The 19,740-nt window shown below is 48.5% G+C and overlaps 1 protein-coding gene across 4 annotated transcripts in view; it reads right to left on the reverse strand.

Moving 5' to 3' along the window:
- Positions 1-979: 979 nt before the first annotated feature.
- The window catches only part of Hipk2 (homeodomain interacting protein kinase 2), a 191,980-nt gene continuing 173,219 nt past the window's right edge, over positions 980-19,740 (reverse strand). For all 4 annotated transcript variants that reach the window (XM_085683615.2, XM_085683614.2, XM_085683613.2 and 1 more), the window contains exons 13-15: positions 16,808-17,055; positions 12,423-12,586; positions 980-11,664 (exon numbers count right to left, since the gene is read on the reverse strand). In XM_085683615.2, the coding sequence (XP_085539741.2) occupies positions 11,203-11,664; positions 12,423-12,586; positions 16,808-17,055 (874 nt within the window). In that variant the 3' untranslated portion in view covers positions 980-11,202. The remainder of the gene's footprint in view (positions 11,665-12,422; positions 12,587-16,807; positions 17,056-19,740) is intronic.

The following is a 19,740-nucleotide window of genomic DNA, read 5'->3' on the forward strand; positions in this document are numbered from 1 at the left end:
TATGGGTGCAAAGATGGGGGGAGTAAGTAAGGGGCCACAGTGTTTAGGGTGAGTTGGGAGGCAGAAGATCCTGAGGATACTGAAGACGGAAGTCAGGACAAGAGTGCTGGAGAGAACATGGAGGCTGGACACGGAGAATGTGAAGTGAGTCACTGTGGGGAACACTATGATGGCTCTTTAAAGGTTACCATGAAATTCTCATACAGTGCAGTAATTCCACCTCTATAAGACACATCTGAAAGAATCAAACACGGGGTTTGAAGAGAATTTGGCTCAAGTTCACAGTGGTGTTAGAAAAGCCACAGAAAAGCTGGGCAGATGTTCATATAAATGTCATATTTTCCTAGAGTGGACTACTACTCAATCTGCAAAAGAAAATGCTATCCTGTGCTATAACATGAATGAACCTAAAGACATTACTCCCAAATAAGACAGGCATAGAAGGACAAAATATGAAGTACATGGAACAGGCAAATCGTAAAGTCAGAATGCAATGGTGTCTGATGGGCTGGAGAGAAAGGAATGGCCAATTTTGTAGATACGTGGCAAAACCCAAAACAAGTCACAGAAGTAGGGAGCTGTGGGTAGGGAACAATCTGGCATTTTCCGGCCTTCCTGAGGTGGTGTGTGCATGTGCATGTATGCATGTGTGTGCACGCACTGGCAGCGGGGCCATGGAACACTGAGGTTGCCTGTGGAGTTCAGGGTGAAATAGCAGAATACAGAGGTGGGAGGAAAGCTGGCAGTGACAGCAGTGCCTGGGGTCTCAGAGGAGTGGAGGCACACGGGGTGGGAAGACAAAGAGGACCCAGGAGACTTTAGCACAGGAGTTGGCACCTCTCTGACATCTCTAGTTTTCAGTGTGAATCCTTTCGGAGACAGCGAGCAGTTTCCTAAAGGCTAAAGACCTTCCTTGCAGACATTACATTGCAATGGTGCCCCCTAGCGAGGCTCTGGAGAAGGAAGCTGCTGGGCAAAGTACAGTGATTCCAAACAGTTTAATGTAATTCCAAGACAGTGTGACCACATCTCTACACATATACAATATGCATATGTGAGTGTACAGATTCCATTAATAACTCGCTTCACCTCAGAGACCGAAAAAATGATCAAAAAGAAACTGAGTAACAAGCTATAACAGAGTTCACCACAACAGGACCCCCCTTCCTCACCCTACAGTTAGTAATATTACAATTAAAATAACTATATTCTTCTATAATTTTTCTGTTAAAATCATCTCATAAATTTACAATGCTATTATTAGTTTCCAAGACTAATATAAATTCACTCCATTTTTCTACAACGAAAATGATGATTAATTTAGAAGCGCACGACATCATGATGAAAACAAGCGTTTTAGTAGCGACAACGTCATCAGTTAAGAATTAGTTTTCTTGAAAAACATTCTAAAGCCAAGTAAAATATCCACCCTTATAACATACCTATAATGAGACTAAGGAACAGGTTACAGAGAGGTCTACGACACACTGGTTTGTCCTTTTAAACAAAAGTAGACATTTATAAATAAAAAGAAGAGAGACACGCCACAGAGGAAAAAGAGGTACACGAGAAAATACTGTTGCACGCAATAGTTCCCACACAGATTAACATGGATTAACACTTTATTACAGAAACCGTACAGTGAAGGGACACGTTGGCCAGGGCTTTCAAGGGGTTGTCAAGGCTGAGCTGAGATGACCTGCTAGAAATATCTAGGTGAGATGACCTGGGGAGGGAGCCTCCTTCCTTGGACTGGGGAATGGGCACTGACAGGTTCCAGGGAGTGTGTCTTCCTGCCCGAGCGTCCTGAACCCACAGGCGGCTGAGATAAGCACTGCCACCGACCTCTCTCGCCCGCCATCTTCACGGCGCCATTTCTTTTGAAATGTGATACAACATCAGGCTGCAGCTCAACACACGTGGTCAGAGCAAATGGGTGGAAAACCCCAGTCATTCTGGTCTGTGTCCCTCACTCTCCCAGCTCTGCTGAGGTGAGGTGGACGGTGAGGGCTGGGTCCTGGGGCCTTAGCTGCGTGTGAAGGAACAGGATGCGCCTTGCTCATTGGACACATCAGTGCTGGCTCCAACCTCTAAGGGCTCCTCTTCCTTCTCATCCATAAAGCTATACTTTTCCTATCAGAAATTTGGCTTGATATATATATACACAAACATATATATCAACATCTCTATCTATACAGTGCTTCTACTACGCTAGGGATCCTGCAGCCCCAACAGATGCCTTTCTTGTCAACTTCATTTGGTTAAAAACACACACACACAAAGGGGTGAAGGGTGCTTTTGGGGCTAGAAATGATTGTGCCCTGGGTAACCCATGGAAGAAAGCCAGCCTCAAATGGGCAGTACACAAGAGAAAGGGATGTGGAAGGGCAGGGAGCTAGCCAACTTGGAGGCAGCGTGAACAGGGCCTCTGCTTTGAAGAGTGTGTGTATTTGTCTCGCTCAGAGTCACCGGAAGCTAGAGGATGGCATGGTCAAGTCACATTCAACTTCCTATGTCCTTCCTCCAAACCTGAGCCAAAGCACCGACACATCAATAGCAAATCCACAGTCCGGGTGGCTCTCAAGGCTAAACAAGTCTATTGACTGGAGCTTCCTGACAGCAGTGGGGCAGAGGTGGCTACAGAGAAGCAAGGAGCCGACGTAAGGAGAGGGGCAGGAGAGATCCATTTTGGATGTTGGCTGAGAGGAAACTAAAAAGAGCGACAGCAGAGCCCTTCTTTAGATACAGTAAATTTAAACTTTTCAAATAATAATGAAAAGCCCATTTCTATACCTCTCATTTTTAAAAACATGGGTTAGCTCCAAAGACAATGACACAAAATTCATTTGGTTTATTAGTGCAAAGGAACACACACACACACACACACACACACACACACACACACACACGAGTCTCGGAGTATGACTAAGGAGGGTGAGATGAAGAACATCATACAGGACATTCATTCTCAGAGATCACAGGAGCACGCTGTCAGCACTGGCCGCAGGGGCAAAGCAAGCAGAGGTGAGCAGCCCTGTACCTTGTGCTGCAGCTCTCAAGGTGTCTGTGGAGGAACAATCCCATCACATACTGATCACCATGGGTCCTCCACAATTCAGTGGTAGCACACAAATAAAAAATAAAACCCAGCCCACATAGTGAGTTCCAGACCAGCCAGGGCTACACGGCGAGACCCTGTCTTAAAGACAAAACATAAGACAAAAATAAAACACCCCCAAACCCAACAAGATGATCAGGAAAATTGCTGTTTCCTGTCTTCTCCTGCTTACCAGTGGAGCCCACACTAGGCTCTGAGGCCTGTTTCAGTCACTGTAAACCCCTCCGTGGACCCAGCTCCTTCGGCTCAGAAGCACCTATGTCCATCAGCAGAGGCCTCTGAACCAGGTTTCACAGCATAGCCGGACAATGAGTAAATTAAAGTACACATCATTTTACATGGGTTTTGTTTTTTAAAGAAAAATGACTAAGACAGTAATATGCAGAAAACCCGGGCAGTGAAAATGGCATAAGGGTATGGTTCTCCCTCTCAAAATGCTGACCAGAGGTTCACTGGGGACCCAGAAACAGCAACCATATCTTCAGAGCTGCTGAGAGCCAGCATCATCTACTGCCGGGTGAGGGATCTGGTCATGAAGGAAGCATTCAAGCCAAGACAAAGTTGATGGAGCAGGGACCACATCTCACCGCCCCTCTTGCTGTCAAGAAGGTCTAGACAACAAGTGCTGATACAACACGGCATCTGGCCCAGGTTCAGGACTCACCCCTTCCCAGTCCCTCTAGACTTCCTCTCACATGCTCTCAGGGTCCCTGGAAAGCAACAATAAAGGAAACGCACATATTGGGCTACAAGCAGTATAAGTGGAACATGCCTGCCTTAGGGAGACACAGCTTCTGGTGTAAGTCAATCAATCGCTGTGGTTGAAGATGGCAGTTAGGAACAATTTTCTTTTTAAAAGTACCAGGTTAAATGTAAACTATAAAATACTTTAACTATAAAATGTAGCCAGAAGTATGCTTGAGTTTGGAGAACGCAAAGGGCATGTTACGTGGTGAGGAACATGCTCCACACAGCCTTGAACATCACATTGATCATGACACAAGGCCATCTCTTCCTTGGGTTCACTTCTGGTGGAACGGCGAGCTATTCTCAGGATTCACTTCAGCAACAGTGACCAGGGTATGCATTAATCCTTACTTTCAGCCCACAGAGAATTCATAGTCTTTTGAATGACAAGATCAAGCTGGCTCCATGATTTCAGAAAAGGCTAAAACCAGGACGAATGCCCATATTTGAGGTAATTATTGCCATTGGGTCACAGTTTGCGTAAGGTAATGTATCTAAACCATCTGAGAACGTTGTCAGGTGCTCTGCCAGAGGCCCAGAACACCACTGACACCAGCCAGGACCTCAGAGCTGCACTAGCTGGGTTCACTTCCAATGAAGTTAAAGTTCTAGAAGAATTTAGAACTTGTGTAAACGACCTAAGAACTTAGGCAAACAAGCCTGGAGACAGTCAGTGAAGACATTTTTAAGGAAAAGAGAAACAAGAAGCCCAACCAAAACAACTGAGCAGGTACTTACAGTGCATGGTAAGAGTCGTTAAGAAATGAAAATCTAGTCCTAAAGCATTTCTAGGTTTTTGTTATCTCTCAAGTGAACTAAACTGTGGTGATAGCGCACCGGCATGGCAGCCTGAGGCGCCTCTTTCTCACTTCCTGGCTTGGTTGCTTTGCTCTGTCCATCTCTTTGAGAAGGTCTCTCTTACAAGAAAACTCGATTTTGTTCCTCTCCCAGCTTGCCTTCGTCCTCCCCTTCCTCCTCTTTTTTTTTTTTTTTGATTTTTGTTTTTGTTTGTTTCTTCATAGAAAAAAAAAGTTCCTGGACACAGACCCAGATGGTATTTACAAATTTGGTGTGAATCTGGCTCCTGGTTCTGCCCAGAGCTGCAGAGAGGGTCTGGAACAGAGATCAGAGCTGCCAAGATATTTATCAAGTACAGTAGAAAATAGCAAAAAATATATACTTTTAGTATTGCCTTTCTAGGATTAACTATAAGCAAGAAAAATCATCTTATTTATTTATTTTTATAAAAGAAAAGAACACTTTCCCTCCAGTCTGCCGGGAGTTGTAGCAGCGTGGCTAAAGCTAGTTGCTGGAAAGAAACCAGAAAGGAATTCTAGGAACCCAGAGGAACTCCCCGGCTGTTCTTAAAGTCAAACTCTTCCTCTTCCACCTGCATCCCATCCAGGAGCCCTCTTTGCACAGATACGCCGAGCCCACAGCAGCATAGGGAAGACAGCATGACTTCGGCAAAGGACTGTCCTTGCTGTACACGGGGAGGCAGCTGAGGCTGGGTCTGTGAGCTAGTTCTAGAGTCAAGCAGATAGAAGGTCAAGCCCAGTCCTTCTCACCAGCTGGGTGGCCTGGGCAGCTAACGGGCGCTCTAAGCCAGGTGCCCCATCTGTACAGGTACTGACACGGCTGGTGTCACAGGGCTCACTGAGCAATTCTTCGCTTGTGTTTGCACTCAGGGAAAGGGAGTGTCATCGAATGACCCATTAGAGATAGGCTGTTGCTGCAGTTAGTTAAACAGGGAAACAAAATTTTACATCAGTAAAGTCCTGATTAACAAAAAACTAGGATTAAAAACTTGGGGATTCTGAAATGTATCATGCTGTTCCTTACACACATTCCAGTTCCTCAGAGGGACAGCTCTTCCATCTGTCAAACAGGGGGTGTTGACTTCTTGCCAGAGGTGGGTGGCCGTGATGGGCCTTGGCATACTGTGAACACTCAATAACCGTCGGTGAGTCCCCATACAAGGGACAGTCCTAGTACACCATTGTGTGCAGCAGGAGGCCATCTGTGCAGTGCTCTCCTGCACGGGTCTGGGATGAGGGACCCTGAAAGGATTGGGGAAGGGTCTGTGACAAGGAGCCTCAGGATCTCTTTTCTGGCAACTCTGAATCAGGAGGAAAGAGACTGCTCTAAAGACCCGGGAAACCTTTCCTCAGCTGGCCACTACAGTGAACTATAGTGCCAAAGTGTTCGTGAGGTTGCTTTAGTAATTAAGTATGCCTCATTTCACCATCTTTGGTCATTTAGTGGCTTGATGGACTTGTCTGAGTACTGCTTGTTGAGACGGGACAGGTGGACAGATGCTGCCATCTCAAGCCAGTCCTGTGCATCCCGAGCCTGAGAGGCAGTGTGGTTGCCAGCGAAGGTTTGCTGGCTTGTTTGCTAGCTCCCCACAGAAGCATGAAATCAACTAAGCACAGATGAACACTGTAGGGGCCTCAGTTCCCTAGGAACAGCGGCATTTAGGACCAGACTCCACTCCTCTTTAAAGATGAGTGGTTTTGAAACAAATGCAGTGAGATTAAAAAAGGAGGCAGGATTGGGAGGAAAACAAACGGAACTGCAGCACCGCAGCCAGTGTAGCCCAAGGGAGCAGGGGATGGTCTGTCCACCTGGAAAGGTGTCTTTGGCTATGGAAAGGGACAGTTTTACTTTCCTATCTAATTTGGTAAGGACATCTCTGGCCTGCTTAATTTTGAGGCTCCCCACCGAAAATCTGTAAAGCACGTAAGAGGGAAAACAGGAGCGAAGAGCGAAGCCCGGGAGACCCTGGGACGGAATGTGCTGTGGTCCAGTGGCTGGCTGGGGGGTTGTGTGGTCTCAGGTTGGGCCATGGAAGGAGACCATGCCTCTCACAGAACTCTCTCTGCTAGCTGAGGGCACCAAGCAGTTTTCTTCTGTTTTCTGTCCTAGCAGCTACTTGGCAGGCCAGCCAGAGCCATGCGCACATCCTACTCTGCCCTCAGCCAGATGATGAGAACCTGGGAGAGGGAGGGACGGAGTGAGGACCCAATCACCTTACTACCATGAACCACCAGGAATACTTCCTTAAGCCTCCTCAACATTAACTCCACTCACTACAGTCAGCCAACGCACTCCCCCACCACACCGTTCAAAAGTGTCGGCATCTTCCGAGAGCTGGTCTAGGGAGGTCCTATCAGCTGTGCTGACCTCCCTTCCTGACCTGCTCCACGCAATGGTCAGTCAGCTCCAGTCCTTAGAGGCAAACAGAACAAAGCCAAGTTGGCTTTTATAGTGGAAAACAACCTTGCCACCAGGAAGGAGAGAAACCTGAACACAGTCCAGGGAACACTGGGCCACCCCCACCTTTTTTCCTCTGCACCACACCAACCACATCCACTTCACAGGGTTAACTGACATGAACACCAGCCTTGCCGACCCACTGGCCTGCTCATCTGCTTTCCTAAAACATCACCCCGACATACTGACACGCAGGCCCGGTGCCAAGGCCCAGATGGTCAGTAAGAACCCAGCGAGCAGCAGAGTCTGCTGACCTGAGGGTCACGAGGTGCCACGGACCTGTTTCCTCCTCACCTTCCTCAAGCTGAGCAGTGTTTCTTCACTAGAGAAGGCCCAGAGACACATGGTCTACTAAGGACTAAGAGGCCCTCTCCCACCGAGAGCGTACAGTACCAAGGACAGCAACCTTTCTTCCATCTTTGCAAAGGGATGAGATGCTGAGCACCTCGGAAACTTAGGTGAGGGTGCTAACTGGCTGGGGTCTTGTGTGACTCCTGCACATGGACTTGAGATCAGGGGAGGCGCACCAGGGGTCTGGTTGTTCTGAGTAACAGTGGGTAACACATACACACCCATCACCACAATGCACACACTGAAGGGCACAGCTAGAGCCCGGAAAGGAGGTGGCTACAAGTCCCACTGTGCTCTTCACTTCCAGTGATTTAGAAGGAGTCCTGCAGCATCTGAGCAGCTGCCGGACTCTGCGTGGGGCTCTCTTAAGTCTCATTCCTTGACTTCACTCCCTAGAACTGAGAGCTGGGAAGGTGTCTGGGAAAGAAGCAGACTAGGGAGATGGGAAGGGTGGCAACTGAGCAGAAGGGCAGAGGGAGACAGAAATACCTCACAAGGAGGCACTGGCTGCCCATCACCTTGACTACACCTAATGGCTTCTGGGTGGGACCACTGTCTCTGCAATGAAAGAGCTAAGTCGAGTGACAGGAAAAACTGAAGGTAAGGAAAGGTCAGGGGCCTTTTGATGCTGACTGTCAGATGTGAGGCAGGCTAAGATCTGGTCAGTAGTTCAGACACAGAGGGAAGCACAGAGAACGTGGGAGAAACAAACTGCCAAAGGTCCAAAAGACATTGTACCAACAGTGGCTGAGTGCCCAGCTGGGCCGTGCGAGAAGGACCCAGTGCTTTGTAGCAGCCTTCTTTGCAGCTCTCTATGGGACAGAGATGACAGAAACAATTTTTCCTAATTCCTGAGCCTCCTTTCCTTCTTTTTTCTCCATTCCCTTGGACAAGACTGGACATCTGTATGCCCCTCCAGTCTACTCACATTCTCACAGCTATAATAAAACAAATTTATATATTATGAAGAAAGCACAAAGATACTTGGAATAAATGTGTACTTCACACCCCGACTAAAATAGCAACAAGGTGATAATGATCATAATTACAGTGGCAACAACACAAATAATCAGTACGATAAGACTAACTTTATGAGCAACAAGGAACATTCATGGTTGGTCTGGAAGGAGAAGGGGAAAGGACAGAGTGGGTGGAAGCGGACAAGAAGAGGTGGAGGGACAAGTCATCCCTCCCCCAGACCAGCTCTGGACCGCACTGGCCCTCCTGATGCTGCCACACAGCAAGGCAAACCCAGGCCCACTTCCAGTCAGGACTTAGTACGAGAAGGTCCCACAGGAAACTGCTGCCATCTGACTGCTGGAAGCTACATGACAGATGGGTTTCCATGCTGGTGAGGTTCTAGGAGCCTCTGGCTCAGGGGTTCTCCAAAGTCTTTGATCCTCACCCCACTTTGAACTGACTTTTCCTGTGGTCTCACTTTCAGCTAAAGCCAGGCTTGGGTTAAAGTGGTTCTGATTAGGACAAGGATGCAGCTTCCTACTGCAAGACTGTTCCATTCGCTATGCTTCCAGTTAGGCCTTGCCAGGCTCTAGCATCTCCTTTTTGGCCAAAGGTGCACTAAGACATATCCAGTTGGGGGACTTTATAAGAACTGATGGGTGGGGAAGTTTCCAGAGTTTTTCACAGCTAAAAGCTAAGTAAGCTTCGTTACTGAAGAAAGGCAGGTCTCATGAGGAAAGTCTTTCACAGTAGATTGCTCAGGGCCTGCAGAGGGAAGACAGGGAGGGATACTGGGAAGGCTGGACTGCTGAACACAAACCGTCTACCTGAAGATGTGGACTAGGGGCTAGCTAGGACTCACACCAGGCTCAAACAATCCATACCATGCTACTACGTCCCATCCTGGACCTGACTGGTCTTCAACCTCCATGGCTTCAGAGTTTCTCAGTAGGAACAGAAAATTCCTACTCACCTCACCGTTCAAAGCTGGAGAAAACATCCAGAATGCAGAGGGTGAAGGGCAGATTTCTTTGAGGCTTAATTGTCCATGGGAGTGTTTTCCCAAATGTCCCTCCAGCCCCTCTGCCTGCTCATCTCTCTCAAAGGTGGAGGTCCAAGGGGACTAGGAGACCCAGGTTAACTTCAGGGAAGAAGTAAACTTAGCAGGGGAGCCCGACTGCAGTCCCTGGAGCTGGTGGAGACTCACGGTGTGTCTGAGACTACCAGGCTTCTGTGGGAGGGAAGCAGAAATGGGAACAGGTCTCCTGCCTCTCCCCAGACGGCTCCAGAAAGGGGGTGGTGGTTTTGGAGGCTGAGACAGCTGCCTGGCGAAGCTGACATCCTTAAGACCCCCTCGTGTCCCGTGTGGAGAGCTAGGGCAGGGTGGGGAATCTCTCTGGACCTCTGCCCTCAGAGGAAAACTCAGCAAAAGAACCAGCTGTCGCCAGTGTCCCCCACCTTCCGAGATCCATGACTCCCCGCTTTACAAGCTTCTTTGAAATCCTTCTGCTCACAATGAGCCCAGGAAAGACAATCCACATGACATTAAAACAATACAAAAACAAAATGACCCAAGTAAAATACTCTTAACAGCTTAACAAAGAGCTGAGAACATATCTGACCTGCCCCAGCCAGTTTCTTGGAGTACCAGTGGAAGTAACCCTTCACCGTGTCTGTCTGTCGGTCGTTAAGGCACTAGGAGGGAATGATGTAAAATCAAGACTGCAAGGGCTGTGACGGCGGTGCCAAGGGACACACGGGGAGGGTGGCAGCCCCGCTCACACCCACACGTGCTCACGCACACTCACTCGTTCACCTAGACCACCACATTGGTTCCATGCCTATGCTATATCACTTGTTTTGTGCAATTATATTGAGGAATAGTCTATTGGTATCACTGGAGTTGAACACAAGGTAGGAAACGAGGGCGCAGAGTGCTACATTCTACTAGGGTGTCCGTGACGACCTAGCCCTATGCTACACGACTAGGGGTTGATTCAAGATAGAAAAAAAATCACAGAAAAGAAAAAAAATTAAAGACTGCAACACACATTATTATGATGTCTGAGGAATAACATTGCTTAGAGATTTATCCAGAATGCCCCAAAAGAGGAAACCTGCCCCTCTCCTGAGGGGTCTCCCATCAGTCTGGCTGACCCCACTGTTCCTGACGAATGAGCCAACCCCAGACCAACCCCCAAATATGAGCCTCCTCAGGCCACGGCCTGATATTTGAAAGGGGTGTTGACCCTTTTGGAGTTCTGGAAAAATCCCTAATTTTCATGTTCAATTAATTAAAAATCTATTGGATTTCCATATCAGGTGTCCCTGACAGCAAATTCTTCAATGTCACTTGCTGCCATATGAAAATAATCTTTAAAAAGTTCATAAAGTTCTTCAAAAACTGGGGCCCCATGCTTCCAGAATCTTCCTGTAGCTCTTCTTTTCCTTTCCAGTTTGGTTCAGAATGGGTTTGTGAGCTGAGTTTTTTCTTTTTTTCCTCTTTTGTTACTAACATTTTTCTTTTTCTTTTTTTCTTTTTCTTTTTTAAAATAAAAAGCATAGATTTCCCACTCCTTAATCCCTTCCTTTAAAAGGTTCTCTTCTCTGCTCTAAGTCCTCCCACTTCCTAGTTCAAGTTTCACTGTGCCCCAACTGTCCCCTCCCTGCCCCATTGCATTGTCTGTGTGCGGCCCCTGCAGTATAAAAACCCAGCTCCTCCACCCCCTCCCTGTGGGTCCCTCCAGTGTTTATATGTAAGGGTATTGGTTGACCTTGGCAGGACTCAGTGGGTATCCAGTGTAGACGGTGGAGGCTGGCGAGGCGCTGATGTAGGTCTGATGGGCAAACTGGGCTGGATACTGACTGGGGTGGATGGTGGGTGAGGGTAGGACCCGGGGCCCCATGCTCACGGGGACTTGGTGGACGATGCCGGCTGGATAGGCAGTGTGCTGCACAGTGTGGCGTGTTGAACCTTGGGATGCCACCAGGTGGGCTACGGTGCCGGTGGAGCCTAGGGCTGTGGGCGCAGTATAGGTATAGAGGTGAGGCTGGGTGGGGAGGTGGGCGGCTGCAGCCAGGTGGGGGTGTACAGTGCCATGGCTGGGGCTGTTGTGCGGGAAGGTGTATGGAGCCTGGGCCATAGTCGGAGTGATGTAGGCCTGCTGCCGACGGTGACTCCCAGTGCGGTCTGTAGCCATGTGCTGCTGAGCCTGAGAAGGAAACATAGCAGAGGGAGGTGTTAGGGGGTGGGGGAAAGAGGAGGGACAGAGTGGGAAGCAAGAGTGACAACACTTGCTTCCTTTAAAAGCAAAGAACATGCCGGTGGCGCACGCCTTTAATCCCAGCACTTGGGAGGCAGAGACAGGGGATCTCTGTGAGTTTGAGGTCAGTCTGGTCTACAAGAGCTAGTTCCAGGACAGGCTCCAAAGCTACAGAGAAACCCTGTCTCGAAAAACCAAAAGGCAGAGAACATAAACATTTGTCTGAAATGAGAAAGTGATGCCTGACTGGCCAGTCACCAGACTAGGGTGATACTCAGCTAGTCCGGACCAGAGCCAGTGGGCGGCTCTGCTGAAGTCTTCCCTCTCTGTGACATCTCACTCTAACACAGGGGACTCCAGAACCAGTCCAGGCAAAGAGCCCTCTTCTGCAGAGAACCCAGATCACTGGGGCATGTGTGCGAGTCCCAGGGTACTCTTTCCATGGGTCTGGGGCGCTGACTGTGAGGACCCCCTGCAGCAAGGCAACTTCAGGGCTCGTCTGGTGACCCAGAGCAATGGCAGGACACTACGGACACTCCTTGCTGTGCCCTGCGATCAGGTCAGCTCTGGCACCATACCACTAAGTTCTCTACCACTTGGCTGTGGGTTGGCTCTCTGTGAACCAGTGTTACCACCTTTCCCAGCGTTGGTCTAGTGTAGGAATGCGCTATCAAGGCCACTTAGGGCATTGTGCTGTCGAGGTTTACCTGGCTGAGATTGAGGGGCTGCTGCTGCTGGAAATGGGGGCCTGGCCGCTGCTGCCGGTAGGCGATGGCCCCTGAGGAGCTCCCTGAAGAGTGGCCACTGGTGGAGGTCACGGTGCTGGAGGACTTGGACTTGAAGGAGGATGAATGGTGACTGGTGCTAACCGCTGCGGGAGGATCAACAAGTCATAGGTCAGGGGCATGTCCTTTGCTGTCAAGAAGATGCGCTCCCTCCCTGTACACAGCAGTCTTCCGGGAAGGATATGTTCCTGACACTGCCCAGGCATAAACCACTCAGTCCCCTGACCTGCTCAGGCATTTGTCTTGACTCTGGAGAGGCAGCTGGGTTCTGGCCCTTGGCTGCATGATGGGCTGGAGTGGCAAACGAGGGAGACAGGAGTAACATAATCAAGGGCAAAGGCATAGGCCCAGCTGGACCCCACGCTGGTCCTCTACCTGGGAGGTGTGTGGAAGTTAAGAGGCCTGACTGGCTGCCTCCCGGTTGCCAAGACGATCAGATGCGATCATGTCCATGGTTGGCCCTAGGGTGAATGGCAGAAGCTCCAATAGCTCTGCAGATCTCCTGACCCACGGCAGGATGAGACTAGCTCTCCTGGGAACGGCCTGCGAACAGAATATGGCTGGCATAACAACTGCTCCTATGTTATTGACAATGTAGAGACTCTGCCCAGCAGGAGGGAGCTCTATACTTGGGTCAATGCAGCTGGGGGTTGCAGGAGAGTCTGTATTCTAGCACAGTCTGGGTGTTGATGCCACTCCTTGGGAAGACCACAGCCTTACTGGGTAGAAGATTAAGAAAGGCAATACCCATATTAGGTGGCTCTAAGTGCCTGATTAAGGGATCCCAGAGCTTTATTGGGTCTGCTGTCTTAACCTAGCCAATATGTCCTAAGTACAATGCTGCCTGCTAGGTACTGTGACTATTTCTCCCCAAGAATAGATGGGGTGAGAATGGTAATCAGGAGGCATTGCAGAGTATAAAGGCAAGAGGTAGAGGCAGGGGATGCAGGGAGATGCTAACGGTTGGGTAGGATAGGCCTGAACTGCACAGCTGGTGGGAGGGTGAGACATTCACCCCCAGAATAAAGTAAGAGCGGTGCTTTGCAAAGGAAAGCACCTAAATAGACAGGCCATAACCCTCTTCTCACCCCTTTTATTTTTGATAGGGTTTCATTCTGTAACCCAGGCTCCCCTCGAACTTGCAATCCTCCTGTCTCTGCTTCTTCTGCACTGGTATTATAGATGTGCATCGCCACATCTGGCTTGGCTATAGCCTTTTGATTGAACAATACCCAAGAGTCAACAATAGGCAAGCAACAAGTAGACACACAGTCATGAGGAAATCCTGCATGTCTCCAGATGCAAAGCTGCACAAAAGCCTAGGCAAACATGGGGCACGGGGAGAAGGTCCCTGACACTTACTGTGTTCTGTTCTAAGGCCTGCAGAAACAAAAGAAGCCCATGAATTGTGCTACTGGTGTCATATGGTTTAAAAGCTAGAGTTAACATTTTATCTGTACTCCTTAAGAGCTAAACAACAAAGAGGAATTAATTGAGAAGAAAATGGTTTTAGTTGGGAGGTTGAAGGACAGACAGCCTGCCTCCCACTGCCCCAGGCCAACCAAGTGCCAATCTAGGCAGGAACGTAATGCCAGTTGGGAGATGGGCTGTATGAGACAGGTACACATGGGTGGTATTGATTTTCTTAACAAGCCTGAGGAGGGCTTTGCCCAAGGGGTGAGAGAGGTTGCTTTAAGGGAGAAAGGCAATAAACCCTGTCATCTCCACTAGTCCAAGTATATCTTAGCACTCTCACATTGTCTCTTGTAGTTAATGATTCATTTCCTTCACTGAATTTCTGGAATTGACTAAAATCAGGTCCATAGCTCATTCTTGGGACAGATGGCACTACACACTAAGGAGCCATGTGAAATAAAAGGTGGGGACTTTGAGTGACTTGGGCTGGATCAACTTTTTGACAAATTCCAGGTCAATGAAGTCAGCATTGTGAACCCCAAGGCAGCCACTGATGATGGGAGAAGAGGTTCATCAAAGACACTGGCTCCACTGTCTAGAAACTTCACTAGCACCTGGCTGCCTCTGGATTCAGCTCAGTACCCCAAGTCTCAGGCACCTCCTGAGGGACTCTGATGCAGTGGATAGGTGGGAGAGGTCTTGGTTGCCAGTGCACAGTCAAATTTAGGAACCTTTTCCTGGGAGATCTTTCTTTACTTGAGGCTGGGAGTCTTTTGAGAGGTAGCATGGTCCCTCTACCTTCGGCATACGCCACCATCTGCTGTTTCGAGTTTCGATTTATCCTTCTCCTGGAGCCAGTGTCTTTGATGAACCTCTTCTCCTTGGGGTTCACAATGCAAATGACATTTAGGACTTGGAGCCCAAGCTAAGTCACTGAGATTCTCAAAACCCAGCCAAAACCTGGGTCTCTGAGGACTAGACATGGGGTAAAACTAAGCTGCATGCCTTGGCTGTCAGCAGAGCTCCCCTTCTCTCTGGGCATCAGGAGCTTGTGTGCTGGAATTGAGCTCCTGCCTGCTGGTAACAGATCATGAGCAGATCTCTGCTCTAGCTCAGCATCCTAGAAACTTTGTAGGGATTATGTTAGAGGGAGCATCAATTAGTTCAAGGGATCTACAGCTTGGATCTGCTAAATGACAATGTCCCACCTGCTACCTTTATTGTGGTGACAAGATGGGGGGGACTGGGTCAGAGCTGGTCAAGCTGTCAGGGTGGAAGAGCCCTGGATGCAGAAAGGTCCTGAAGGGGAAGGGGTCAAGAGATTCAGGCAGTGATTTCTTTTGCAGAGGTGAATGAGGTGGAAAGGGGTCATCACCATCCTAATGTAGGTTCTGTGGCTGAGGGAACAGATCCTCATTCAAGCAGTGTGTGTGCACAAATGTGCTTAGAGCACAGACAGGCTTTAGCAGCAGATCCCGAGAGGCCAGCCGCATGGCCCTGGGTTAGTCTGAAAGCCTCCGTGTGCTCTTCCAGCTCCTCAGTTTAAAAACCATAGTAGCTGTAGAGCTATCATGAAGACCAGTTCTATTAGAGTCCTTGTGGGTTCACTCCGTGTGCCATCCCCTTAGTGAGCAGCTCAGCAGCCTCCAGTGGGCCCCACACTGCTTCTCACCCCAGATCACGGACTTTGTAACTAGCATCAACCCACAGACTGTGGAAGCAGTTAGGATACAAAAATGAGAGCAGTGGCCGGGTGCCTGTCTCTGAAGAAGGTAGCTAGGGCCACAGAGAGTGTTTGGCAAGGAGGCCTGTGAGCATACCAAACATGGGTCACCCCCCAGTCAGATGGTGAGGGAGAAAGAAGGCCAAGCCAGTTTCCATTTTCTTTCAGGCAGAGTTCTTGGTGTAAGAAAGTGGGGCTGGTCACAGGTTTGTTGTGTGCATTGGGATAGTATAGCAGGCTGGCTACATAAGGGCACTGGAAAAGTTCCTAGAGATCTCATCTCAAATTCTACTCTGCACCTTGAGTGGCAGACCTCAGCAGCCTGTATCTTCTCGGCTTGGCAAGTTGTAACCAACAAAGAAGAATCTTCTAGGGTAACCTCAGGTGTCTCCTGTTGCCATGTCAGGTGACGGACAGACGGTTTCCACCAAGTAACAATAGCTTTAATGTTTAGCAAAGCACTGTTTGTTTAACAAAACACTGTTAAAGTGTGTCCCTTCCTGACATGAAGATGCTACCTGGCCTGACAGTGCTTGAAGACAGCATGTGGCAGAAGGACAGGCAGACTCTTCTATGTGAGCCTGAGTGAAGGAAATACTGAAGAGATGTTGTTGAGTGAAACCAAAGTGAACCACTGAACAGATTTCGAAGGCTCAGCTCACCAGCTTCCTGCCAGGCTCGATTTTCAGAACAAGTCTTATGGAATGTTAATTCTTTAAACAAAGACGAGAGAAATGAACTCAGCTCCCATCTCTGTGCCTAAGGAAAAGTCCTGCTAAAGGTCTTTGACCCCCATATGGAAGCTCAGAGGAAGTGCTCCCTCCACAGGACACCTGCTCTACCACAGGGCCCCTAGAAAGATGCCAGGAATGCCCAAACCAGCTGATAGGAACCTGGGTGCTTTCATTGTTTATTTATCAACCATAATAAATGCAGAGTCACCATGAGGACAGTCAAGCTTTCAGAATGTCAAAAGAAAAATATTGTCTATGGAATATGGTGATATTCTATGATACAGAGTCCCACTGTGGCTGCTTGACCAGAACCGTGTGTACAATATAGATGATCTGAAATAATTCGGTACTTTCTGTTTCACTAATACTAGCATTTCTAACAGCAGGAAGAGAGAAAAGCAGAGAATGCTAGGCTTGCTGAGGCCCCAGCTCACCTGGCCCTAGGCTGTCACAGTCCACCAACACCTCACCGGCCTGGGTCTTCAGGGGGGGCACGATGATGGTGCGGGGGCTGCCAGAGCAGGGCTTCTCCAGGCTCCCCTTAGTGTCCAGGGTGGTGGTGCCGCTGTGCCCTGTCCGCTGCTGCACCGAGTAGGGGCTGGTGTTGCTGGAGGAGTCGGAGTAGGGAGAGTCGTGGACTGTGACACAGCTGATGACATTCTTCCTCTGCTTGGAGACCGTGCTGCAAAGTTGGAGGGAGAAGTTAGAGCTATGGCTGGCGTGAGGTGAGACAGCCAGCGCCAGAGCACATGGGAGCAGGCAGAGCAGAGCCGGGCCTGGCACTAGGCACACTGACGCTGAGTGAGACAATCACAGACGGACCTGGGCTGTCCCCACATGATAGACTCAACAGGGTTTGGCGGCAACCCCTCTGACCACTAAATTGGAGTTTGTCTGCGCAAGAAAACATAACCCGAATGAACCTGGCAGGCAGAGGAGCAGCTTGGAAAGGAAATGGCCCTGAGTCTGGGCTCTGGGCCTGTGAGAATCAGCAGAGTGTAAGCAGGAAGGGAAGAGGGTCTGGTGATCCAGGATGCTGGTGGAGGGACAGACTGAGTGTGGCTCTGAAGATTTTAGCATCATCATTCAGAAACCGAGGAAAAGAATTGAGTTGAATTTGGGTGATTGTGTTCAGGCCACCTAGGACCCCTGGGTAGCTATTTTTAGGGATGGCCTGGCCTTCCTGCAGAGTTCCCATACTCTAGGCCAAGGTCAGGAGACAACACTGCCCTGAGCTCTAAAGACAAGTCTCCTGTGTGCTAATGCACTAGGGACTGGATCACTGGGACTTTAGCAGCAAACAGGGAAGAGCTGGCTTGGGTGGCTCTTGGCCAGCACTTGATTTTTTTCAGAGCCTTATGCTTCCATGGTTCCTCCGAGAACCAATTCCATCTGCCTGTGGCTTGGTGATAGGCTGCTGGGATGACAGATGTGGAACTTACTGCGTATCAGGCAAGGTTTGAAAAATGGATGTTCATCTATTTTTGTACACTGATTAGTTATTTTTAAGAAATAACAATTGTCTAGACAAGATGGCCACTTTCCAGCTAATCCGATATGAGAAAAGGCTGGCATTTATAGAATCTGATAGGGTTTCCAATGACCCTCCTACCCCAGGAGTCTTGACTAATGCCACAGACCCAGGACAGGTTCTTTCCAAGATGAGTTTTTTTATCACTTGAGGGAGAGTAAGGAAGTGGGCACTTTCAAGAGCAATAAGGCAGAAGGCTAGTGGGTCAGCAGGGCTGCAGACCTACAGAGGTTGGACAGGCCGTGGGTGAAGACTCTGGGGGACCTGCCCAGCTCCTGAAACCCAGCACAGTGATGCCAGGGCTGGACCACTCCTCTCATGGCCTACCCCTATTCTTTTTTTTGTTTAGGACAGGAGGTCCCTAGCGGGATTGTGGATTAGAACATGGACTTCCAGTCAGATGTTTAACTTCAGTATGTGCTGATGACAGGGCCTTGGGAAGCATCAATTTTAGAGGGATTTAGATGTCTGTACAGCAATAATATAGGTAACAAAAGAACCTGTATCAGACTGTTCTTAGAACTGGTGAAACAGGAAAACTGCGTGACATATGTAAGTAGTTCCTCAGGTGAACTATTGTTACTATTATATAGAATGAGCTTCCCCAGCCCCAAATCATAAATGCCCCCCAAATCTAAAAATGTTTGAGTGTTGACATGGTATCACAAGTGGGATATGACAGGCTGTGGTCAAAAAGCAGACATATTAAAAATAAAATTCCATTTAGAGGCTATGCACATTGGAAAATTTAAAATCTGAAACATATTTCATCTCAAATCTTCTTAAAAATAATTTTAATTTTTATTTAAAATAGATTTTTTTATATAATATATTCTGATCATGTTTTTTCCTCCCCCCAATTTCTTTCAGATCCTCTCTACCTCTATACCCAACCAAATCCACACCTTTTCTTTCTCTCTCTCATTAGGCAACTAAAAACCAAAACCAAACCCAAACCAAACCAACAAATCTGAATAGGACCAAATAAAAAAAAAAAGGAGAAAGAAAAAAGAGCCAAAACATACACACAGACAGACAGACACACACACAGAAACACATATAGATGCAGAGATATGGCCCTCCTCTCTAGAAATCCCACAAAAATACAAAATTAGAAACCATAATAAATTAGAAAAAGACTTGTAAGGTTAAAAAAAGAGCCTAGATAAACCACTGAGACAAAAGTCCTCTAGAAATACCACTGAGTTTGTTTAAAGTTGGCCATCTAGTGCTGGGCATGGATTCTGCCCGTAAGTGTGGTTTATATCCCCAGCGAGACTCCGCTGGAGAACTAATTCTTCTGAGTGGTTATCAATTGGAAATAGCTTCTGAGTTTGGGAGGGGGGCTTGTGTCTACTTCCCTCTCGGTGCTGGGGCCCCATCTGCTTAGACCTGGGCAGGCCCTGTCTCAAGCCTTTTTAGACAGGGTTCCACTCTACAGCCCAGACGGCCTCCTGAGTGCTAGGATTAAAGGGATGCAGCAGCACGCCTGGCGTTCCAAGCCTTTCGGATAAAGGATATCCCACTTGTGCTCTCATCAGCTGTGCTACCTGAGATAACACGGGAAAGCAAGCTCTGCACAAAACCTTATCAGGCACAAGGCTTATGAGGGAAGGGCCTGCTGAAGAAGTTCTTCTCTAGTCTGTGCAGAGCCAGAAGATTGAGAGGAAAGAAATGACAGGTCATTAGTTCGGAATCTTGGAGATCTACACAGTCAGTGCCACAGGGAATAGCTGCACAAGGAAACAGAAACATGCCTCTGTCCTCGGGCAGATGAAGTGCTCAGTGGGAGACCGTATAACAACGTGACGAGTCAAACAGTAAAAGCTTTAAAAT

Source organism: Myodes glareolus, chromosome 25 (genome assembly GCF_982192425.1).
Source record: "Myodes glareolus chromosome 25, mMyoGla1.1, whole genome shotgun sequence".
NCBI classification, from domain to species: Eukaryota; Metazoa; Chordata; class Mammalia; order Rodentia; family Cricetidae; genus Myodes; species Myodes glareolus.